This window comes from Dromaius novaehollandiae, chromosome 2, assembly GCF_036370855.1.
Source record: "Dromaius novaehollandiae isolate bDroNov1 chromosome 2, bDroNov1.hap1, whole genome shotgun sequence".
NCBI classification, from domain to species: domain Eukaryota; kingdom Metazoa; phylum Chordata; class Aves; order Casuariiformes; family Dromaiidae; genus Dromaius; species Dromaius novaehollandiae.
In genome coordinates, this window is record NC_088099.1 from 149,773,232 (window position 1) to 149,799,751 (window position 26,520).

The window sequence follows — 26,520 nt, forward strand, 5'->3', positions numbered from 1 at the left end:
TATCATTCCCATTCTCTGAAAAAGAAATTACTGGAGACAGGAATCTGTGAACTCTTTAAAAGTGGCTTCTGGAGCAATGAGTCAGGCTAGGTAAAGAGAGCTAGGAAAAGAAGTAGTGTTCTTAGTCATCATACAATGAGGACCCTTTCCAAATCTTTCTCCTTAACAAAAAAAATCATACGAAGTGTTGGGCCTGCAATATCAAAGACCGTGGATTTTTTTTGTTTTTGCTTTTATTTTACCACCTTCTAATCCTACTTCTCATCATTGCTGAATGACATGACTGTTCAATGTTTTTCTTCATCTGATTGTAATACCAAAGAGGTAACAATCCATCACTTCTGCCTTTTCTGAGTTTTGCCATTTTGTACCCTTCTGACCACAGTGGGGGATCAAACAGAAGTTACAGTCTTCTCAGTTTCTTTTTCTGATTTTATATCATTAGTGGTATTTTACTCTCTACCATCCCCATACTGTGAGATCAAAGTTACATTTCCCCATAAACAAAACGGCCAGTTTTCCTTTTCTCAGACAAAATGTTTCCATTGTACATGAGCAGATCTTTCCAAAATCACTGTCAGCATTTACTGTTGAAAAGTGCAGACTAAGGAGAGAGAAAATAACAACTTTCAAACATCCAAAAAATAAAATAAAAAAGAAGAAATTATAAATTTTTTTCCCATATTCACAGTGGATAGGACAAATTGCATCAAAAGAGATTTATGTTAGATTATGGGTGGAAATTCTAATGGTGAGGATAGTGAAGCACTGGGATAAATTCTTTAGGAAGATTACAAAATACCTATCACCAGACATATTTAAGAACAGGTTAGGCAAGAATCTGTCAGAAATGGCACAGGTACAGTTTATCCTGCTGTGAGGTGTGGGAATTCGGATTATATGATGTCTCAAAGTTCTCTGCAGTCCTACAGCTCTGTGCTTTTTATGTTTTTTATGAAATCAGATGAGAAATGAAAGCATCTATTGAAAAATAAGTTTTTGAAATTTGGAACATTTTATTGCAACTTTGCTTTTTAATTCACTATGGGAAATATTATCATGTTTTTATTTTAGCTTGTTATTCAGTGCTCATTAATAAATACAGAGAATGCAAAGTTTAGAGAAATATTTGTCAATTCTATACAGCACTGGATCATATTCTGATGAAGGCATTCTTTTCCTTAGTCATAAAATACTGTATGCTTAAGTAAATGGTTATGAGCTTTTATGTGTTTGAACACAACAGGCACTATATATATATATACACATTACAACTAACTTTAAAAATTCCTGATAAGAGGCAGATGCCCCACACAGAGGAGATTTAATAACTTCTAAGTAAGAAAGGCCCAATGGTACAACAGCACCAGACACATGCATAAGTGATACAATCTTGTAATGGGTTTCTTTCCTATAATGTTATATTTGTTGCAAAGCCACTAGTTTCAGAGCCGATGCTGTCTTTTTTAAAATCACAGTAAATATCCAGTGCAATTAAACTTCTTTATATCACTCGTTACATTAAAGAAGGGTGATTTTAAAAGTTAATTGATACTTTCTACATTCATCCTAATTCCTTTGCAGTAGTTCATGCTGCAAAATTAGTAATAAGAAAATATTATTCACAGTTTAATCTGGTGCCTTAGCCAGAGTTCCATGTGTTCAACATTGAGACTGGCTTCTCCTCAGAGAGTACTGTAAAGAAGATTAAAGGAGCCACAGCTTGTTGTGATTGAATGAGTAAGAGGATTGCCAAAGTAGCTGCTGTGACAAATCTTTGAACAGAGTGAAAGGAACCTCCTGCAGCCCAGATAATTTGTCTTCAGACTGCGCTGTGTGAAGAAGTTGGTTCTGAGTCCAATGCCACTGGATAACTCTGAACAGACAACAGCGTCCTTCAAAGTTGCTTCTTCTATGTCCGTTTTGCTATATGAATACAGAACAAGAGAGCTGAGGAAAGACTGATCTCTACATTTTACTTCAAGAACACTTGATTAGGGCCAAAACCATCATATACAGACTAAACTAAGGGGAAGTCATCAATTACAATGGCTAGTTTTGTTTACGCGGTGTCTATATGAAGCTTATTAATGCTTATGGCCTATCCTTGCTTGTACATATAACTAAAGGTACTAACCCTTTACATTATCATTATATTTACATTAATCAAATAGCTAAGAAAATAGATAGTAGAATGAAAATAACATCACTTTAAATTCAAATTGCATGGTGAAGCAAAAGCAATCCTAAAACAGAATGAAAATAAAACCGTATTTTATCCTCTGTTATTGCAAAGAAAAGTTAACTTACTGCCCTCATTCCAAAACATATGCAGCAGATAGGGAAAGACATACTTTTACTGGGTCACTGAAAGATCTGTTTCTTTCAGGCACTTTCCCACTAGAAAAGAAGAGGAAGAGATGATGGAGCAGAGGAAGATAAAAGATATGCATGTTTCAAGAGTGTTACTGAAAATTAAAGTTGAATTCAGAGCTTTCTGAAATTTCAAAGGATCTAAACTGCCAACAGTTTGTTTCAAGACTGTAAAATAATATATATATGTGTGTGTGTGTGTGTACATGTTAGAAACTCATTTCACATTGGTAGTACTTGGGCTACTGAGATTTTGGTAGCAACCGGTGTGGTGTCACCTGTACAAGTAAAATCATTCATTCACTTTCCCCCTCTACACATTTCAAGTTTGTTTGCTGAAAACAACATCCTGTGCTGCTACATCCATTCTCCACATTCTCAGGAACCATTGCCCACAACACTTTTCACAAACTTAGCAACAACCTTCTTAAAATTTGTCACATTTGTTTCAACTACTCCTCATATTACAAGGCTGTCTAAAATCTCATTCTTTAGAGTCTTAGAAAGTTTATTCTGATCATTAATTCATACAATGTTTCTATTTATGTTCGTTCTCCTTACAGTTCTATTCTTCAGCTCAAATACCTCTTCCCCTGCCCTGGCCCAGTTTTGGGTTTGCAGTCAACAATCCTACTGCCTCTCAATCTCCTTTGCTGGTTCTCCAGAGACCTGTCTCTCAGAAGACAGGTTCTCAACAGCCTTGCTCATTCTAATAGACCTTCTCTATACTGTTTCCTATGTGAATTCACATTCTAAGTATAGCTGATCAGAACAAGTCTCACCGTTGGCTTATATCGTCATATTAATGTTTCCTTCACTGTACTGGGAACACATCTCAGAGGCTTTCTAGGATTATGTATATGCCAGATTACAGTATGGCTCATAGGCATCCTGCTGTTGATTAAAGCCCTTGGATATTTCCTTCTGTCATCTGCAATTTATGATCCTCCCATTCTCAGCAGAAATTCTTACAGTTTGTTCTTAAATGCATGATTGCATTACGTACCCATTAAGTTTGCTCTCATTTCTATTATGCAGTCCAAATAATTCAATTTTTCCTGTATAGAAATCAGCCCTACTTTGTGCTTTGTAATCATCCTAATTCCATGGCCTATCAAATGTCGTTAGCACGCTACTACATTTGGTACCAAGGTCATTAATGAAAATATTAAAACACACTTTTAAATCTTCATAGGCTTCATGTGGTGGTAAGGGAGAAGGATAGGCTCATTTAGCAGGCAATTCAGAGCAGGAACTTAGTTCAGTCATTCCAAACCTCTCCTCAGAGAAGCCTGTCTCCTTCCTTTGACTCTAAAGAGAGCATAATGAAAAAAATTAGTCAGCCTTTCTGAATTCCTCTGTTCCTCTACCTCATAGATGACTAACATTATTTTTCCTTACAGAGCCATGAGGTTTCCCAGTTGTCTAGGGTGTGTGATCTTAGCCTTGGAATGGAGGGACAGATACAGGGTTCGAGTCTCTGAACTCTGACGACACCAGGGTTATCACAGCAGACTGGGGATGTGTCTTTGAATCAAGACCTTTCACTGATGCCTAGGACTACATTCTTCAATCACACTGAAATCTTTCTCATCTATACCATTATGTTTTATGGACAGTTTTATAGCTATGCATTGTCATGTCCTTCTGAAAACTGGTTATTTGGATGAGAAGTTCTACATAATTTATTAAAGACTACAAATTATTTGTTCAGAACACAGGTTGTAAATATGATCATAAATCATAATGTCAGTGCTCAATAAAAGCATTAAAATCTCTACTGCAAGATGAAGAATTTTATTTGCAGGTACACAGGAGGACATTTATTAAGTGCTGCAAAAAGAAGGGTTGCAACTGAATTCAGCAAAAAGTGGTATGGATTTTTTCAGATAGCAGCATACATTTATGAAATATATTTTCTCAGTGTTGACCTGCTATATAAAAGATGGAGTTAAACTCAGGTATTTGGTGTTCAAGGCCAAAAAGAGAGAAAGAATTAAACTCTAGACTGCAAATTGGAAACAGGTAAACTCCATTTATTCTTAAATAACCCACTGCACTTCCTGATCCCTGTTTTGTTTGAACTCTTAACACAGAAAACTTCAAAGCCATACCACTTAACAGATGTTACATACGTACATACTCAATGCAATGTTTCGGTAGCCTGTCCTTTCAAGACCTCTTTCTTCTGCTATGCAACAAATGTCTCAATCTTTTCTCCTGGTGTGGGAAGAATTAAGACACTGTAATCTGACTCACAAGGCAGACAAGGTCTACAGACTAAGATAAGAAACATATATTATTACTGTGACCTATATTGCTATTGTTAAACAAAATATGGTTAAGGCAATAACAAAACTACTAAGCAACACAACTTACAGCACCTGAGTTGTGTTCCTGACTTCTTCACTTCCTGGCCCATGTGAAGTCATTACTTCTGCAGGGTATTATAAACATTTCTGTTCTGTAAAGGACTCTATGATGTAGTAGGTGACATAGACCTAGACCTATTGTAACATACTGCTCAACGGTCAGAGATAAACTTATTTACAGAATAATACATCAGCTTGGAGACAAATCCTAGCACTCAGCACAGCTCAGCACAGGGAACTGAAGGCGAAGTATCCATCTGTCCAGCTAAACACTATGTTAGTAAGGAGGCAGATTTAGCACTGAAGGGACAGATCTGTCCCTATAAGGCACAACCCATACAGCTACATAATACAGGCAGACACAAACCAGGAATTGATTGGCACCTACAAGTTTGATCATGCCTTGAGAACTTTCATACTCAGACTAAAGCCAAAAGGAGACCAATTTGAAATCAATACAGTTTGTAATTAAATCTGTGAGGTGAAAATGATATAATTATGGATCCAAAATAAGACAGTATCTCTTTAACAGAACATGTTAAAAACAAGTCAAACTAACCTCTCTCACAGATACAAAATCTGAAAGTCTGAGTAGCAGTGAACCAGAAGCGGAAAATATTGTAACACTGTGCGATGACAAATTAAAATTATTATATGTAGTGTCTTCAAAGAGGAGAATGACTGTAGCAGGGACTCGGACCTAGAAAATGAGCTCCTGTTCCTGCCAGCTATACTGTGCATGTTTTGCTGTCTCTGTGTGTTATTATAGGAATTTATAAAACATATTTTGGTAGAGCTAATCTGAAGTTTGCAACATGGAAAAACTGCACACATAGTGAAAGAAGCACCTCTGAACACAGAGAGAAGAGCGAAAGAGGAAAACACTTTGGTCAGCAGGATGCTCGCAGGCCTGGTAGGGGGTGCAGAGCCGGGCCTCAAATCCCACCGAGTCCTGCATGCACTGAAAGTCAGGAGCACGACGCTGGTGTCACCTGGTCATGGCAAAGCACCAGTTAACATGAAAGATGGAGTGCAGTTTGAATAAGCTTCATTTGCTAAGACAAATTAAAGTGCAGCTCCATACTAAGCACATGGGCAACACACATCAAGTAAGCAGTTTGCAACATGCAGCCTCTTCCATTTCCACTAACCACAGAAAAATTCTTAGTAGAAAGGTAGTAGAAAGTAGGTAAGCATTTCTTTAGTAGAAAAAAAATAGAGGAGGAGATAATGCAAACCAAATGGAAAGTAGGGCAAGGAAAATCAATTTCTCATCAACTACAGAGCATGTAACTTTAAACAGATTCACATAGCTTCAAAGCAGCACCAAGTAGCAACATGTTTCCATTGGGCTATACAGCAACAATAAAGCACCAAATTCCTAATAGAGGAGACTTAAACTTGTGTTGGAAAGACTGTGAACTAACAAGAAAATGCCACACATATCTTGGCTTATCCCACAGGGATAGAAGAAGGGGCCTTTGACAGGACATTTGTGATAATTTTATTTTATTATAAAATAGCTAATGACCCGAATAAATATAGCAACAGGCTAGAGTAAGAATTATTCGAAATTCTTTACATAGAAAGACTAATTGTGACATGTTAGCTCAAAACAAGAAAGGATTTAATTGCACCACAGATGGTCAGAGCAAAGGGAATAGGTGACTAAAAGAAATTGTGATGAGATTGCAAAGTATATCAGAACTGTCTGATTAATCTCCGGTTGGGGGAGTTTTAGGAAGTAGAAACTACAGAAAGCTTAAACTAGAGGAATGCAAAGCACATACTTCCAGATTTCTGCTGCTTCTTCTCCTAATTATTTATCTTTATTTTACCCAATACCTTATTTTTTGATGGATTTTCACTTCCTTAACTTACACTGCCTTAGGCACTGTGATATATGTTCCGTCTCATAAAAGCTGTGCTTCTCAAAAAGCTCCACACATCCTCTTCCCATACTCTCCTCTTTTAGTTATAGCTCTTTCTGTTAGGAACACTGAAACAGTTTCAAGTCTTGAGGGAATATAGTGCCTTTTCAAAGATCACCAAGCAGTGTTTTTCACTTCTTCCTTACTGAGGGTGCTGTCATATCACTTTCCTTTTCTTACCTTTAGGAAGGTTCCTCAAGAGGCTTGGCATTTCAGGCCCACCTCACTCTTGGTCTGCTGCTTTTCTCGATCTAACATCCACATTGTATGATATCTGGGACAGAGGACCAAAAACCTTTAAGAAGGGAAAAACAGTTCTCCATTCTACCTGATTTATGGGGCAAAAATGGCAGGGTTTTGGCAGCAGAGGCAGCAGCTGTGACCAGCACTGAGGAGGCCACGACCTGCCCTGCATGGGTCACAGTGGGGCCGGCTGGCTCTGACACCACTGTGAGTACCCATCGCCTGCCGCAGCCACAGCCAGGCAAGGGGGGCACCTCTAAAGGGATGGTGGTGGCAGGGGACCCACACCAGGACAGGGATGCCCTGAGGAACTGTGGCCATGGGTGACCCATGCCAGGGCATGGACACCTCAGGGGTGCCACTGCCAGGCCCAGACAGAGCCCCCAGTGCCATGGGGCCACTTCTGGCAGGGTCAAAGTAGGTTTCATGCTTTCCACTACTAAATCTCTCCCCAATAAACTTCTTTTCAAGCTGACTTCTTTGTTTCAAGAGTCTCTTTGTAATTCCATGGTTACTGTGCAATGCAGCTGACGGTCATTGTCCTTTTTAGCAGGATCAGTTTGGGGAAAACACTCTCTCAGACAGTTTTGGGTGCTCCATTCACACACACAGTTGTACTCACAATCTTATCTTATCAGCTGCTATTATCCAGCTGATTTTGCCAATGGCAGGTCCTGTGAGCTCCTCCACAGGTCAGCAAACCAATTGTTTGGAATCGTGATCAAGATCTGATGCTTCAGCTGTGGCATTATACAGTAGCATTTTAATCTTATTTAGGATAGCAGCAGGAACTGCTAGCCAATTGCATGCGTGTGAAGCTTTATTGCCACTATTATGTGGTCATAAATCAGTTTTTATATGTATTAACAATTTTGATTTTCATAACTGTATATTTCATAAAAAGGAACCACAATTCAATTTTACAGAATCTGTAATTTTTATTTAATTTCTGATACATTTCCAAATTAGAATTATTTTATGGAGCTACAAATCTTTTTCTGGTTCTCTAAGGCAAAAATTCTTGCTAAGAAACACTTCCCAAGTCCTACATCAAAATGCATAGTACAGCCACATCTGGACTTCACATCTGGAACTGGGCATATGCTCTCTACCCCATGTCCTTGTCTCCACGCAGAAGAAGCAGTCCAAATGCATGGCCCAGCTGCCAGTTGGTTGGCACTCCCAAATATCTCCAGTCTACATAATCATAGATATTAGATATGTGGATACCACCACATAATAGTAACCACATTTTACTGCACAGAGGGGAAGAGCATATCTTTTGTCTCAGCAAATGCATATGCTAAGCTCTAGGCCTTACAAAGCCAAACTAGAAATTGGTGAGGATCACTGGTGGGAAGTTAACTAGTGAAGCAGGCTACACAGAGCACAGGGCATCCTGACTGCATCTTCATATCATGTAGGCTACTGCACAGAGCCAGCAATGATCAACTGATATAAGCAGAAAGTAACAGCAGGCAAGTTATAGCTATCTTACTTACTAATTAAAAGGTGCAAATAAGCACTGTGACCAAAGGGATCCAGTCTTAATGTTTGACTTTTGCTCATATTGTAGCACCATTTCCTTCCATGGCTTTAGAGTACATCAATTTTTTTTCCTTTTGCTTTAATTAGCACACAGAAGGAACCACCTCAAGTTTTCCAAAAAAATGAGTATGCCGATGGCCAGCTTCAAGAGATCGTCAGAAAAATGCGGGAAAGGACAACAGTCTACAAAGAAAAGCTGAAAGATCCACTGCTGTCCTCGCCTGAAGGCAGTCCAACAGCTTGTAAGTCATTTTAGAATGCAAGAAATAGCTGTTCGTTTGATGGGTATAAAGATGAAAATTCTTTTGTGAGAAAAGAAAATGCTGAATACAATTTTCAAGTAAGTATAGCATAGGATGTCAGATGCTCACCCACTGAAACAAGTCAGTTTGTGCCTGTTGAAGTCCATTTATCCATAATAGTCTACAGTAAGCCAGCTCCGTAGGTAGACCCCCCTTTGAACCCCATCAAGAATTTTGGGGAGAAATATGGGACAATGTCTAGAAGCATCCCTGTCAAGCAGTTTTATATACTTTAAAAGAGCACCTAGATATACAGATTCATGGGGATGAATTTGTATTACTGGAAAACACATATGTATCTTAGAAGTAAATATAGGTGACTCTGAGATTAGATTTGTTGTGTAAAAGTAAATAAAGTTTAATCTATGGCAGTAATCTCCCAGACACACTGGGCAAGCTAGGTCCATGATTTGGATAGAGCAAACTCATTTGAAATTAAGCATTGATCTTTGACAACATATGAAATATCAAACATATGATATTCTTCCTCTTTAGAGGAAAGTTTGATTTTTTCCTTTTCACAAGAGATTGAGTGTGGAGATTTTATACTCCATTTTTTCAGAAGCTGTCTGTTGTTTACCAGAATTTTAAAAAGCTGGGGAAAAAATAGTGCCTAAGGTATTACAAACTGTACCAGCTGATAAAGAAATTCCATTTTTAAAATTATTTTGCTAATTTACCTATTTTGTCCCCTCCGTAGGACTTGCAATCATTTATTTTCTAAATCATTATAGATACAGTTTGCCAATTTACTGCAAAAGACAGTGTCCTACTCAGAGGTAAAGCCACCAAAATGAATGGGACAAATGTGTAGACAAAATTATCCAGCCTGGAGATGGAATAACTGGTCTCAAAGTGGCTGTTACAAGCCTACAAACTTACAAAACCATAGGCTTCCTACTAGTTTCACCTGCTGCATCTTGCATATTCGTTCTCAAAACAGGGGAGCATCCAGGCCGCAGCACAGTCAACTTTCCTCATCTCCATCCTGACTACACACATTATTCACAACGGGCATGTAAAAAGTGCCCAGGCACATTAATGAATGCTGGTTGCCTTATATCTTGTCAGTCTTTTATGGCATTGGTTGTGAGTACTGTCCAAGGAAATACAGTAATATAGGTATATATATTTCACTCTGTAACATGAAGTGCCATGTTGGTGACAGCAGATGTGTATGATTATATCAGTGGTGATTTTATTCTCCAATCTGTTTTCTAATGCATTCAGTATTATAGTGAATTTTAGCTGTAGTCACTGCCAAGTGTTTTTACTAGCATTTTGAACGTGCTGAGGCTCTTGCATATGTCAAAGCTGGGCACAATGACTGAGCCATTATTAAAAGGTTACCTTTTGTGACATTCTTATGTTGTTAGCACCATCAAAAAGGAAGCCTCCACCCCCACCAAAAGAAGAAAAAAAAGAAGAAAAGAAAGAGGAAGCAGAAGCAAAGCCAGAGGAGGATCATTACTGTGACATGCTGTGCTGTAAATTCAAAAAACCTCCACTGAAAAAATGCATGGCATATCTGCAGCTACCAGACAGCATAGACTCATACACAGGTAAACTAAAAGCCATGCAATAGCATGTGCTAAAGGTGTAATGAAGTGACTTAGCATTGCACAGTACCTGCAAGCCCCTGCGATCCACCTTCTGGTGTGCAATTCAGAGGGACACAGAGCTTCTGCCCTAGGAACATTCAGTCCAAACCATCGAAAGGCACGAAAGCTAACAATAGTAGTAAAGCACAGAAAGGCTGTATGAGTGATTTCTCCAGTGCCCCCAAGTTGCTAGGTAAAATGATCACAATTAAAACCCAAGTCTTCTGATGCTTGATCCGGAATTTGGCCCGTTTGTTCAAGCCAAATAATCCTTCAGTCACTCATAGCATGAATGTGCAGTCCTTCCAAGCAAGGTGAATGGTGTGAAAACGGAGTTCCTTCAAATGGGTTAAATTCTATATTCACTCATAAACCCTTTCTTTTTCCCTTTTGCAAATTCTCTGTGTCACTCCCAGTCCCAACACATACCACTTTAGGAGCCTGTGCCATTAAAAGAGGGAGAATGATAGGCTGATCTGGACAGAAAAGTTCCCAGAGACTGCTCTAGACTAAACATGTCTAAAAGCATGAGAAAAGATTCTGATATCATGCCTGTAAATTCACTGTTTTGTCTTCCAGACCGTCGTTATGTAGCATGGCTCATGCTTGTAACAGTCGCCTATAACTGGAACTGCTGGTTTATTCCCCTGCGCTTTGTGTTTCCATATCAAACCCCAAGTAATATAATATATTGGGTTGCCATAGACATCATCTGCGATATCTGCTACGTTTGTGACCTGCTGGTTTTCCAGCCTCGAGTACAATTTTTGAAAGGTGGAGATATAATAGTAAGTATTGGAAGTAGGATTTCCACAGGTAATAGTTGTGATTTAAAGTGTACTATAAAAATTCTTTACACCCCGAGATACATTTTTTCCTGTCATGTCACATCTACGTAGTATTTTTACTTATCAAAGCTTATCTATATCCTTCTTCATCGACCTTTCACTATTCTGTTTTGGAAGAAAGAAACATTGTCTATATTCTCTGTGAGTCTGGCAATCTAGACACAAAAGTCCTTAAAAAAGAAAAAGCAGATTTGACAGTAAGAGAGGAGAGCAGTCAGAACAGGCGCAGAACTCTCTCAGCAGGAGTAAGCTGGTGCAGCTTCACTGAAATCAGGGGCTATACAAATATGTACTCCTACACGTACCTGTATGTTAGTATATGTGTCTGAAACATGTAGCTTTCCACTCATATTGTACAGAAATCGTAGCTGAAGACAGAGCACATTCTACTAGGGCTGGGCCACAGGTGAATATTTGGTTACAGATTGTGAGATTTGCTTTGTTTTGTTTTGCTTTTTCCAAAATCAGAGAAAATCCCTATAATTTCAAGATGCTTTAAAAATCATTTATTTGAGACTTTTTATTTTGTGATACATTCAATTTTAATTTTGCTACTATTTTCGTTATATTTTTATACGATAATACAAAATAAAACTCTAAAGTGTGTAAAAAAGTTAAAAGCTTTCCTTTACCATATCAAAAGGGCATCTAAAACATTAACTTTTCTTTAGAAACTTCCTGACCTTTGAATCTTTAACTTCTATTGAAGGAAACCTAATGTGCAAAAAAATGAGTGTAGATAATTTCAGTATGACACTACTGTGCCCAACAGACAGAAAATTCAAAATTATATGTCCTCAGGTGTAATTTGGAACTAGCTTTAGTTCAGTGCTTTTTATGTAACGTTTTACACATTATGAGTAAAAAATATTACTAATACCTTTACACAGGGATCTCAAAGAGGACTATATAAATGTAGTTTGGGTAGATATTAAAATGCAATGCAGTGTAATGTATTTTTCCATGCCAAACCATTCAGTAACTGGCAATCTTGTCTAAATCTCACAAAGCTCAAGGTTTATGAATGAGGTTAAAAGTCTGACATAGGAAACTTACTTTTTATTTCACTTGAAGCTGTTTGTAAAATTCATAGATTTTAGTGCTTGAAGACATCATCTGCAGCCCGATCTCCTGCATTTAGTTTAATGCTTAAAATGATAATAATGAAAAGTTGGCATGGAAATATCCTTATGATTTTAAAGCTATTTTTAAAGTGTCCCTGGTATAAATACAGTAAGTATAATAATAGATACATTTCTTTAGATACTTGTGATTAGCCTTTCTTATTAAGGTACTCACATCAGTTCCCATGGAGAGCAGTTTCAAAATAAATAGCTAATCATTTCTAATGAATGCAATGTTGATTATTAAAATGCTAATGATAGCACATTCATTTAGCTTTCAGTGAGCTAATTTTGTACAGCACTATCAGAAATGTTCTCTGCATTTTTCTTGGAACCACTGAAGTCAAAAGGAGCTTTTGACCCTGAAATTGAAGGATGCTGGGTCAAGCACCAACCTGTAGAGGAATCTCGAGAGTGAAGGTTTGTGGGAAAAAATGTAAAACCCCCAAAACTTGTTTTTTTCAAGTAGATCTAATACAGTCTGGTGTAATATAAACCAATCTAATAAAAAGCATTACTTCTTCCTACAGATATTTCTCCATCCATGCTTTTAGACCATTACTAATATAACTGTTATCATCCCTGTTATCAGAAGAGTGCTATTATTGTGCATTAGCAGCACTCGTTCCTGACATACTGTTCTTGACTATGCTTTTCTCTCCTTTCATTATTACTATAGTCAGACAAAGTGGAAATGAAGAAATTCTATCACAGCTCCATGAGGTTTCGGGTAAGTAGACCCTGTGTCACTGTAGTCATATTTCAATGCTTTACATTCTGGTTGTAGGGTTCTACAGGGTCTTCCATTCACCAAAACCATCCTTGATTTAAGAATGCCACCAGAAGGCTTATGGCACGTCACTTCTCACCAGCTGAAGCTAGTGTTGTCATCTTCATGAACAGGGTTTAATTAAAAATAAAATAATTATAAACACAACTATAAATACTAATTATGAGCAATAATAGTTGGATAAAATAGAATTAAAGAAATTCTATGTCATGATGCATTTCTTGCAGAGGGAGGTGATCCCTGTACACACTGAAAAGCAACAGCACAGCTTGCCAGAGATTCATTAAACAAAATTAACAGTTTAAAAAACAGGTGATAACTCTATTTAGTGAACTCAAGGAAGTGCATTGAGGTAACAACATGTCATTGTTCACAGAAGTAAATAAAAAATTCAGACTAAGTTTTTTGATGCTCACTGCACTATATAAAAACAAAGAAGCATTTCATTTAGGAAAATTGCTCATTTTAATCCTAAATACTGTTTTTGCCAACACAGGACAAGCACTCTGTTGAATTCCTGGTACACATACACATCTGTGACACAGAGCCTGCATCTTTGAAATTACAATCTTTGCCCCCTCTTCTGCAAATACTTTTGCACCTGTCTTTTTTCAGCTATAAAATTTATGTATGTGATTGGCTATTTGCATGCCTGAAGTTAAGCTATGCAAAAGTGCTTTCGGGATTCAAAGCCCAAGTAAACTGCTACAGGCAAATGAGCAGGATAAAGATTCAAGCTCAAAGCAAGATGATTAAGTAGATATATCTGGTTTCCTCTTGCAATACGTTTAGTACTCTTGATTTCTACAGAAACTAATGGGAGTTAAGTGTTCTCACTACATGAAGATATAGATATAATTTGGGAATCTGTCATCTAATTAAGTACTGATTAGCAGTAACTGATATTAAAACACTTCTGACTAAATTTTGCCTCCTCTTAGGTATATGTCTGAGGGAGGGAGAGGTCATAAGAAGCTGTTTTACCTCAATCAGTTTTTTGTTTTGTTTTGTTTTGTTTTACAGAGTTCAGGTATTAACTGTGTCTTACCTGCATGGAATCAAAGGGTAGAGTTGCAGGCTTAGTTGCTGCCAACACGAGTTGCGTCTATCAGGGTAGAGGCATTTCTGATGACAGCAAGATGAAGCTTTCAGTTCCACATCCCTCCTTCATTCCTAAATCATGTCAGCAACAGCAAACCAAGGTGTCTCAGGATGTGAAATGTTAAAAGGCAAAGCCAAGTTACCCACAGCTTTCCTTCTGTCCAGAGCATTCCTGGAAAGAACAGTGTAGGCAGGTTAAAAAAAAATAATCACACAATTGCTAGACTGCTGGAAGATGCTGAAAAAGCTTAGTGATATGGGCAGGATAAACATCCAAATGTAACAAAAGACAATATTTTTTTAAAAAAAGATCCTATGAGACTATGATGACTCTGTTGTACACAATATATGGCTGTTGCAGGTTGGAAGCAAGGAGTCTAATTTGTCAGGTTTCCCTAGATTGCTTTAGGGATCCTGGTTTTAAAAGCCATATGACTACTAAGAAGCGCTTGTGGAGTGCTTTCCCCACCTCCACTCACCAGCTATACGCATACCAATGCATATTGTCTTGTCAGAGCCATAATTGAAAGAATGGAATGCAATAATAGTCAAATATCTGAGATACTGTTCATAAACCCCATGAAATAGATAAAAATCTCAGACACAAGGGACTTAAAAGTAGAACAGAGCAAAGCTTTTGATGTTTTCAAAGAGATAATCTTGCCTGACAGTACTTTGGAAATTATGGGCATAACATGCTGACTGTTCAATGTTCATGCTCAGTCATGATTCAGTCTAAGTAGGTGCCTGACAGCAAGTAAAGCCATTATGATTATTGTGAAGTTTAAATTGACCTGTGCTCTTCAACAGCTTGATGTGATATCAGTATTGCCGTTTGAAGTTTTATACTTCTTCTTTGGATTTAACCCAGCATTTAGAGCAAATAGGATACTAAAGGTAAGATCTGTGTTTGTGATGGATGGCTAACCACACATAAATGCTTTTAAAACCCAATGGAAAGTTGTTCATAATATTTAGGATTAAGGAACTTTGAAGTTGGAAATTATGTTTAAAAATTTTGAGGGTCTGAGCTACAAGATCAGTAAACAAACCATAAACAAATACAAGATATAGTCTAGCTAGTTTAATTGCTTATTCTACATTTTTCTTCTGATTTTATTATTTTCTTTGTAGTTTGAAAAGGTGTTTTGTGATTAAGACTGGTTTGCTTCCATGATCTAAATTAAATTATTCTTAGATTACCTATTTAATTTTCAAAGATCAAAACCACTGATTTAAAACTAGCTAAGATCAGTAAGTAATGCCAATGTATTTTCCCCTTCTGTTTCCCCTTCTGTCTGCCTTCACCCTCTGTCAGCATGTCCCCTTCTGTGACATTAAGCACCTTAATGGCAGGTGCTTAAAAGCAAAGGAGGGAATTTTAAGGACAACATAAACTGTACACAGTATATTTAATAAGCATAAACCCACCTTTGTTATTGAATCTGAAGATATGCGAGTGTGCAATAGAGGGGCTGTGAAGGGGTTAGACAACAGCACTCTCCCTCCATTCCTCGCTACCTTACAGGCTGCTCTGTGACTAAATACATTCCCCGCACGCAACCACAGTCTCTAGCTGAATTTTCCAGGATATGGTAGGCTCCACACCATTACTTTGCCCAGGTTAAGACTAAATGCTATCATACATCCATATATTTTTACTCTTTCTTCTTTCGAAATACTGCCTCTTCATGAATCACTAGCAAAATAAAGTGTGTGCACATCCAAAGCCCTTACTGATAAGCACATGTAACAATGAGAAGGTCTATTTTACTTACAAACCATTTATGAAATTATGCTTGATATGGAACAATATGTTGATGTGGCACATAAAGTATTGGCGGTCAATTAAAGGCGGATGGAGAAGCAAGAATTCTGAGAATAAAACGATGATAGTTTTCAATTCAGCTTTCAACAAAACTTCAAACTTCCACAAATCAGAACCAAAACAGTAGGAAAAAATGAAAAGTGAAGCAGCACCTAGTACTAGACACGCAGACATGTACTGCACAGAAACAAAGAAAAGGCACATGGGAATATTAACAGCTAACACTAAAAGTAAACTAGAAATAATTAATCGGAGAAATTCAGTACAGCAGCAAGTGTTACTACATGACCTAGTCTAATATGTGGTTGCTGATAAATATCCTCACTAACTGGAGAATTACTGGTCTTGTAGGAGGAGAAAAAAGGGATTTTTATATGTGTAATTCTGTCTGATAAAATTGCCCACACAAATATATATATTTGAGGAAGCAAAGTCAGCAGCAGCAGTCTGACCGAAACTGCAAGGTTATCTCCATAATCAGTTTAATGGGTCAATCAACACCCGAAACAATATTTAATTCAATTTTCATCTTTGCTTTGCAGTTCACCTTTAAGCTAAATGTTTAAAGAAAGTCAGACTCCTGAGGAATCCTTTGCTTTCAAAATGTGTATGTGAACTAATGTCAGGACTATTAGAAAAATCTCTGTGGTAAAGGATAATGGTTGGATTATTTTCATTTGTTTTCCACTCAGCATAACACATTCTTTGAATTTAACGATCGGTTGGAAGCTATCCTGGATAAAGCATACATCTACAGGTATGTGCTCATTAAACCCTTGTGGCATGTGAAGCTTGGTACAGCATGCCTTTCATTTGATCCCATGAGTTGTCAGCCAGACGCTGGACTGAATATGATAAACCTTTAACTGTTTATTTTAGGATTTTTTTAGTATCTCTTTGTCTTTATTGTAATCTTGCAAATAATAAATGTGACATTGCATGCACATATGAAATCCTGTTCAGTTCCGTTGGCCTGTTTGAGTATAAAGGCTACTTTCAGGCACAGGTTTTACCAAACTGAGGATCCTGTCAAAATTTAACTAATCAAAAGTATCAGACAGAAGTTTCTTTAATGAAGAAGAGCTAAATAGCAGTTTCTTAAGGTTGTTCACAGCAGTGCCAAATCATCAGTAGCTGTTTGCTTGTACTTCATAGAAGTTATGAGTTCAAACCTGAGTCAACGTTTTCTTCAAATATGCTCTCATCCTGAACCTGGCATATACAGAAACTTGATCCTCCATGGCATTGAGTAAAGCTGGAATGAGAATCAACTCAGCATAGATCTCAGATAGTGATTATAACCATTGTTCACTACACTATAATGTTTTTACCCTCTGCATGGACCAAAAGAATCTCTGGTGCAGCTCAGGTAGTCCATGGCCATGGGCATGGCAAGCTTCCTAGCTGGCTCAGCAGCCACTGCTGCTGCTAAGACCCGATGAACCCATCTACTCTGTCTCCATTATTGTTATCTACTGTCTAACAGTATCGTCAGCTCTAGTTCATCCTGTATAATACTTAAATCAACACTTTTTTTCCTCTGTTCCAGTTCAAGGTCATGTATTGTTCCTGTGTGCTGCTGCTGCAGCAGTAGGAACCTGTTCCTTACCATCTCATTCTTTTCCAGATATTATTGCACTTAAATGGTAGACTTCGAATTCATACATTGCAAATGAGATATTTTATGAGATTTAGAAACTGTAGTTAAATTTGAAAAGGAAAACATCATCTAGTTTGTATTTTCTGATACCTGCTAAATAAAACAAAACTTAGAAGTTTGAAAGTTCATCTAAAGTATTTCTGATTTGCTGACCTCCACAAACATTATTCTTATATTGCCATCTCATTTCATTTATTTAAGATTTTTCTCTCTTGTTGTTACAAGAGCAGGTTTCTCTGTAATTTCCACAACATGGGGAAATTGCTTTTCAGTTTCTGAATCACTGGCTCACTGTTTTCTCCAATTTCTAATCTCATTAAAAAGAATGAGTTTTCTTCTTTGTTTTGTTTATACTTTGTAATTTCTTCCTAATTACTCTTTATTACTTTTATTTTTTTAATCTTGCTTAGCAATGGTATTAGGGATTAGATAACACCATGTGGCATAGGTGCCCAAGGGGTAATAAATCTAGTTCTAATATTGTAGATAGTGAAATGGATACAGAAAAGGTAAGCGACTTGTACATAGAGTAAATAAAAGCTAGATCTTTAAACATACTCCAGCAACTGTTTGCCCATTTAAGTCCATGTGGGCAACCATAAAAATATTTCTCTTCTGTTGCTTAATCTTGTGGTACTTCAGTTCCCAATAAACAGTCTGGTTTTTGCTAGTTGACATGAAGCTGCTTGAACTCCTGCCTGATGTTCCTAGGGGAATTTTAGTTCAAGCAGAAGACCCAGAAGGCATGAAATAGGTTCTCAGATTAAGCATTCTCCAGTGTAGTGTGACAGTAAGCCTGAGTCCACACAGATATACTCACAACATATTGAGATTCTCTTTTATGAAGAGGCAACTGGAGAACAAAGCACTTGCTTTCATACACCTATGATGATCCACTTACCCTGGACATGGATTTTGAACCCATGAATCTTTTATTCTGAGTCAATACTCTGAAAACTAGCTTGTGACTTATTTACTCTATCCATCTCTTACTTGTGCCTGTATTAGTCTTCTTTCTCCTCTTTTTGTTTCAGAAAATGAAAAAATAATCATTTAGGTGTCTGAGTTCAAAGGCAATTCATCCTCTCTGGAGGAGGTTGTATGCCTATGGCTAGTCAAGTCAGTCAGAGGTGGCTTCTATGAGAACAGGTCTAGTTCCTACAAACTTAAGCATGATTAAACGTGGCATGCCAAATACTATGATCTAGCCAGGTTCACAGATGCAGCTGGCTGTAAATCCAGTAAAAATTATTCCTTCCACATAGTTCAAACTTCCTCTTCATTAAGCAGTCATCAAAATGGGCTGGTATCAACTATAATTGGGATTATGCACAGTGAGATTTTATTGGATGCACAGCAGATGCCAGCCAAAAATAATTGCTAGTTCATAAAATCCAGTGATTCTTTTTCATCGTACAATCCTTCTTTTGGCTGGCCAACATCATTTTCAACTGTAGATGAAAAGAACTCCTCTCTGTGCGGCTGGTTACTACAGATAGCAGTATTTGACATCTCACTGTCAAACAGCTTTGTAAGCAAGCTACCACAGCAACAGATTGTTTTTGCAGTGCTTTTGGGAGCAGCAGTAAGCCCACCTGCAGCTCCAGCAGAAGGATAGGGAGAGTTAGGATGACAACATAGACTAGCTGCTCCTGGAGGATATTGTCTCAGACCAGCACCAGACAGCACAGTGCTGTTTCTCACCTTTTGAAGCAATCATTGATCAAGGCAAGGATTTTGCTGCAGGCCTGCGATGACCATCTGTGGCTGAAGAAGTTCAAAATGGCAGAGTATTTTTTTGGAGGTCAGCTTGAAACTCACCCTCAAAGCTACAGCGTTAATTCACTGACACGAGGGTTTAGAAGCCACCTAGAAAATCACCATCTCAGATAATTGCTAATAATAGTTAGCCAGTTTGCTATGGGTAAGTTGATTCTTAGGTCAGTAATGATGGAAGTGTTATTGTGTTATTAAATGGGCGGAAGGCTTTCCACTCTTGATAAAGTATTGGCAGCTTTGTAGTCCCACATTGCACTGAAGCAATTGAGGGCTTTATAGTCTTAATTTTTTTCTCTTTCTAAAAGACTCCTGACTTCATAAATAAAAAAGATGTGCTGCTCTCTTATACTCAAAGTCTTTATTGACTATTATGGCAATGTCAATTGCCCAAATTAATGTGGGGTATTCCAGAAAAGTCCTTAACGCTAATCTATAAAAACTGCTATGTATTTCTTTAATGTAAAAAATGGAGATTTGCTTTTAGGACAGGCATGGCGTTGACTTTCCCCTTGTTATTCCGAGAGACACCACTTAACTTTTGCTACTCTGGTTCCTGAAGCCTTTTACTAAACAGTGGGATCAGAGAAAAAGAACCGTTTATCTATTGCCCACGTAACTGTGTGTTGACAATAGAGTGTGCGTTTCAGAGAGTGAAGGGCAGATGGTGATCTCTCATGAATAGGCTAGAGACAGTGAACCGTACCTGCCTTGAATTCTAAGTGTTTAATGCACAAAATTTATGTCTCCCTGAGAACTGAAATGCAGAGTTTCAGAAGTTCCCAAGATGCCCAGAATAGCCTCGGAGATGCCCTCCTTAAAGCAGCAATTTGCCCTGTGATTAGGGATGGACCGTTGTTCCTACACTTAAGCCAATTTATTTTTTTCTTCTAAATTCAGATACTAATAAACATACGAATTTTCTCATGTCTTGTGTAGTTATCATAGACTGATTCACAAGCTACAAAGGGTGATTTCTTTCAGTATTTTAGATGTGAAGGGCATGTTTTCTCTGGGATGTTGCATTGCTACCCAGTAATTGTCATGCTGCTACCTACTTTAAAGAACAGTAACGACACAGTGTAAGGACTCTACACTGATGTTTAGGGATGGAACTTTTTGATATGAAACTTTTATTGAGAAATCTATCTAAAAAATGACCACATAGAATAAAATTGTTCTTTGGTCTTACCTGGACAAATATAACTGGGACTGTGAGAATTACCTGCCAACATGCCTTTCAGCTATCTGCTTACAGGAAGCTGAAGAAACACCACAACAGGGCTAGAGAGATCCACAGTGAACTTTTTCTTCCAGTGTCTGTGGAAAAGAATTGTGTTAGATGTGTGTGAAGGGATGAAGTTTAAAGGTGCAGTTGGAGCCATATTGTTGACGTGGTCACAATGGGAGGCTGAAAGGGGGAGGCCTTTAGGAACTGTAAACCCAGAGTTACATCAGGAGGCTATGATGCTCTACCAAGGAGAAGGAATGAACATTTTGATGAAGCACTCTTCCCAGCATTCCTTGTCTGTGACCATGCATCTTTCTTTCCCTATTGTGTCCTTTATCCTACTGTGTCCTAGAGCACTGCTCCTTTTCCTGATCATGGAGAGGTCTTTCTCTATAACCTGCTTCTGGTTCTTCTTTTTCTCAGTGCTAAGAAATTCCCACTTCAGCCTAGCTTCCTGGAAACAGGTAGAAATCTGCCCCAAATTCATCTTTTGTTCCACTCTTTGGTGGTGTTCCAAACATTTGTTGATCAATAAAATCCATGTCCTAAAAGGTCTGGTTTACTCAGAAACATATTTTGTTTAATCAAGGAAATGAACAAGTATTTTTCCATCATATTTTGGATAACACTCTTAGAAATTTCTAATTAATGTTGAGAGCCTGTAAAATTAATACATTGTTTTCCATATTAATTTCTTGTGCTTTGGGGTCATAATTCAATAACTCTTCTGTATCTCCTGTAATATTTGCAGTGTGTACTGGGAGATGCAGATTGTTAAACAAAATGGTTTTGAACCAAGCAATTAGTTTGCATGTAACAATGATGTTGTGCTATATATGACTTTCAAAGAAATGGGAGCAAATAAGCAAATCCATTTTTACCTTGATAGGCAGTTTGGCAAGAAGCAGTTTCACAAGTGTGGAATAGAAGTGTGGAATGGAAAGTGATTGTTCCAAGTGATTGAGAAAGGGATGTGTATATCTTCAGGCTATCCTGACTTTGAAAGATGTGGCAAGGAAACAGAGAAAGTGCTAATTTAGAAAGGCTAAGACATGCACAGCAAGATCTCACCGGTCCTGTCTAATGTTTGGAATAATTGCAAAACAGGGCCAGCTACTCCACAAAGCTGTTCTGCCTTGTTGGTTTGGACAGCTTTGTAGCACGGCATCGGTTGAGTGCCACAACTGTGAATTGCTGCTTGTGGTTCGGCTTCCTGGTCATATTGAACTATTTGCATTTGCCAGTATTAACCATGTGCAGAGGTGTAAATACTATTATAAAGTGACTACATTTTCTACCTCATCCTCTTAAGAGGCCAGAAACCTGAAATGTGTGAAATGGAAGGCTTTCTGTAACTATAATGCAATTTCAAATTTCCCTGAAGATATACTGAAGAATCATGTTAAAGCATGTGGACTTCAATACTACTGAGCATATATGGGGTTAGAATTATTGGTGCTTTATTGTCTATAGGCTTTTCCATCAGTGCACTGCTAGGGCATGAGATGGAAAAAAATGCCTGAATACTTCTGTGCTACCAAACATTATACTTTGTACTTGAAAAAAAAACACCTATTAAATATCTCATGTTATGCCCTGATTGAATGCTTTAAAATATACTTCAGAAAACACTGAGTTCTCAGTTTGTGAGGCACTTATCGGTAAAAACATTTTTATGTCAAAGCTTTTTTATTTAATTGGCGTATCAAAAGACATTAGAGAAAGGAGAGAGAAAGAGAAAAAATGGAGAAGTAATTATACAGAAGACAACTGGGAGTGGGAGCTAAGAAATCTAAAATAAGAAAGTGGGCTGTTTGTGTAAACTACTGCATTTTCTTTGAATGTAACAATGTTATTTTGATCTGCGATTCTGATATGGTGTCCCTCTGAGTTATAAGGCAGCAAAAAAGGGTTCACTGCAACGAACTGGGTAACATCAAACTAAATGCTGTACACAGCAAGTATATGAACCTGGATGGATTGTCTTCTCAAACTCACTAGATCAAGCCTGTGGGAAGAGAGCTAGCAAAACTTACTACATCATATCTATCCAGTATGGTCGATTCACTATGTGCGTAGAAACATATAACATATATAGCAGCAAGGGCTTCTAGAACTTTTACTCTTCTCAGACATCAGGAACACACCCTCATGGATTCAACATGCACAGGACCCAGCACAGTCAATATTTCCATATTACTAGCTCATATTTGCTGTTCTCAGCAGCTTGCAACCCTAAACAGACTAGTCCTGGAGACATACCAACAATTAAACAGAGAAGTGGCATCCAGCTGTGAGTGCTCTAAAGAAGAGTACATGTAGGTAATGAGATTGCTCAGTGACATGGAGGTGCAAAGGAGGGCATGCAAAGGCACCTGAAGAACCAGTAAAGCAGTACATAACACAGAAGCAACTATAGAGACATTATCTCCCATTAACTTACTTTACAGGTTTTACTAAGATACTAAATTTTCCTATGACCACTCTCTCAGTTACTATGCGTGACAAATGGCATTGCACTTCAGCTGCAGCAGATAGATAAACTCATTACAGACCAGTCTCCCAATATGTAGGCAAGTCCTGGTAGTTTTCCTGCTTACTTGTCCCTCAGCTACATGAATACTTGAATGGAGAGCTGAATCCAGGAGATCTTTCTTTTGATCTCTGTGGACAGAGGATATACAAGGAGATCATTATTGCATTAAACAGAAAGCTGCCTGGTGCTTAAGTAGTTGATCATTGGCATTCTTCGAAGAACTGGCCCAAAGCATAAGAGCTGGGATTAAGAATAATACAAATCCTGCTATAGTCACTAAATCGTACTATTTAGCAGACCTACAGAAGGCTTTCTAACATAGCTCTTGTTAAGCAGTTCGTTTCTGACCTCAGACACTTCTTGACTTTAGTTCAAATGAAGTCTAGAGTCTATCCTGAAAATAGTTTGGTGAACTTCTTAATTTGTACCCTCTAGCCTCATTAATACAGTTTCACCTTTTTGTAATTATTCATAGGCAGTTAAATAAGTGGATTATGGAATCCTCAGGGAAGCATGACCCTGCGTCAAGCATTCTATGAAAGTTATTTATTTGATCTTGGAAGAACATGAAAGACAGGTGATTGCCAGCTATTTTTTTCACAGAGTTAATACAGGTGGAAAACTACTTAGCAGATGCTTAATATAAACATTGTTGATCCAAAAAAGCAAAGGGTTTCATATTAAAAGGAGGGAAAAATACAAACTATTTTATAGGAATTCAGTCATCTGCAATTTGGAATCTGCTGACTTTTATAGGGTCATTCGAACAACTGGATACTTGCTGTTTATCTTGCACATTAATGCATGCCTGTATTACTGGGCTTCGGACTATGAAGGACTTGGCAGCACTAGATGGGTGTACGATGGAGAAGGAAACATGTAAGTTCTTTTCTTCCAAAAGACCTTTGTTGATTTGCTCCTCCCTGCCTCCCTCTTCTTTCCCATAACTTTGCTTGCAGGGTATGCCCTTACTTTTATAAGTGCTTGTATAGCTAACTTTTAGCACCGTAACTGCTGATTAGCGGCTTTCATTACTAACAAATATTTGGAGGGCAGGTGCAGTGAATAATCAGTTTATCACTTTCAGCTTTTATAGGTTTATGAGTCAGCGCTAAGCACTAACTTAATTAAACATTTAGAAAGTATCTGGGGTCATAAATTAAACTTACTGATTAGATATGCACATAGGAAGTGTTAGAAGGATAGCAGAATAATCCCTTGAAGGGATCAGAGGTGGAGAATTTTTTCTGCCACACAGCATTATGTCATTAAAATGCCGAATTTATTCCTGCTGAACACCACAATGGCTGGTCTGAAAAAATTCCACCTACTGACTCTGATCTCTGGAGAAGGTCACGCTTAAGCGTGTGGTGAAGAAATTCTCCAGTGGAAGAAGTGGATATTGGCACACTTTTCCACAAACTCCCTGTGACAGCAATGGGCTTGGAGCCAAGTAAGAGACATTCATTAAGATGATGTAAAGGAAGAAAGAGAAAATAGCAAAGTCATAACATAATCTGTTTTGGGTGTAGTTATATAACAATATATCTAGCAGGTTCAGATGTATGAAAGTATTTGCATTTCTTTCAAAGACCATAAGCTCAATTTGTTCATTAATTGCATTCTTTGCAAAGGCACATATAATATTGTACTGGTGGTATAAATCACCCTTTAAACAACTTCTCACACTTCTCTTTTAATAGCTTAGAGACACATTCTTTTTGCTTATAATTTTGTCAGACTTCATGACTTAAGTGTGAGGTCACTATTTTGAAGGAAAAAAAAATAGTCTTTGAGAGTAAAACACAGTGTAGGGTACCATTGATTTTTAATAATCAGGTTCTCTCTCAAAAAATGACATGGTTGAAGTTTCCACACCCCACAAAAATACACAGCTTGAGTACTGTAATCAGACACCCATGTAAGCAGGCCCATGGAGCTCGGTGGGACTACTTACATAGGCAAAGTTATACACAGGTAGTTATTTGCAAGCTTAACACTTCCAGAAATCTGACCAAAAAAAAAAAAAAAAAAAAAAAAAAAAAAAAAAAAGAGGAATGAATTTCTATTATAGTTATTTTAGTTAATGTCATTCTTATGAATACTTGCTTCATAACTAAAAAGTAAGGTTACTAAGACTGAGAAACGCAAGAGCACTCTGCAGGTAGGGTGCCTACTCAGTCTTTAAGATTTTACTGTTCAGAGCAGCCTAGAGAACAGACTATTTCTCGTGGGCAGGGACATTTTACATTTCACTCAGGGGAACCAACTGGTAGAAATGATTTGCTGGCTTGACCACAGACAATGCAGTTGTGTCCAAGGGCAAAGGTTGCTTAATACTTTGTGGTACCTTTTCCTGAGGAGACGGAAGAATTTTTCAAATGATATCACACTGAAATCACATGTGATTTAGGGCAGAATTATTATAAATAATAATAAACTCACAAAGAAACTGATAATTCAAACTCTCCATTAAACTGAGATGTTGAAATAAAACACATATCATAATATAGCTATGCAGGCCTCATTAAATCATTAATCTGCCTCATCCTGACATTAGTTGATGAATGCGCGCAGTTATTGTTTTGCCTATAACTAACTCATACTATAATATAAGATCTAATGCACACGGGATGCCATACATTATCCTATGTTCAGCTGCATTTCATAAAATATAGCTTGTATCTTGTAACAACCAATGCCTTTGGCATGGGATTGTAGAATCAGGCATTACATATTATCTGATGAATATTTAGGGATTTTTGAAAGAGAGGCATTGTGTGAACATCAGTTATTATTGAGATTGACTGTGAATTTAAATACATCAGACAAGATACTTTTAGGTATCCTTGTCTTTTTGGAAAGCAGGAAGCAAGAACACTAAAGGAAAAATCTGTTGGAAAAAGTGACCAGAACTGCAGTATGTATTATGGTTCAGCAATGCAGACATTTCACACAGCAAATAGAGTTGACAATATTTGAAGCAAAATGTGCTATTGGTCTCATGCAGAATGGGAACACAGATAAGATAAACACAATTTATTAGTTACTTTAAAAATAACAGTTAGCATTTTGATGAATAAAACAAAATTGCAGTGGTCTCAGATTACACTGACCCTAAGCAAATGAACTGGCACTAATTTAGTGGCATTAATATTTTATGCACCATCCCTACTGGGTCCATAAAATCTTGCTGGTGATGGCCAAACGCAGTTCTAAAAAATTCCAACACTTCTAAAATTTTTCTTTTCCAGGC

General features: G+C 37.6%; 1 protein-coding gene across 1 annotated transcript in view; it reads left to right on the plus strand.

The window, feature by feature from the left end:
• The window catches only part of CNGB3 (cyclic nucleotide gated channel subunit beta 3), a 70,572-nt gene that overhangs the window by 24,025 nt on the left and 20,027 nt on the right, over positions 1 to 26,520 (plus strand). The window contains exons 4-10 of the mRNA XM_064507779.1: positions 8,555 to 8,709; positions 10,146 to 10,331; positions 10,950 to 11,158; positions 13,022 to 13,072; positions 15,044 to 15,130; positions 16,754 to 16,818; positions 24,021 to 24,143. Of these exons, the coding sequence (XP_064363849.1) occupies positions 8,555 to 8,709; positions 10,146 to 10,331; positions 10,950 to 11,158; positions 13,022 to 13,072; positions 15,044 to 15,130; positions 16,754 to 16,818; positions 24,021 to 24,143 (876 nt within the window). The remainder of the gene's footprint in view (positions 1 to 8,554; positions 8,710 to 10,145; positions 10,332 to 10,949; positions 11,159 to 13,021; positions 13,073 to 15,043; positions 15,131 to 16,753; positions 16,819 to 24,020; positions 24,144 to 26,520) is intronic.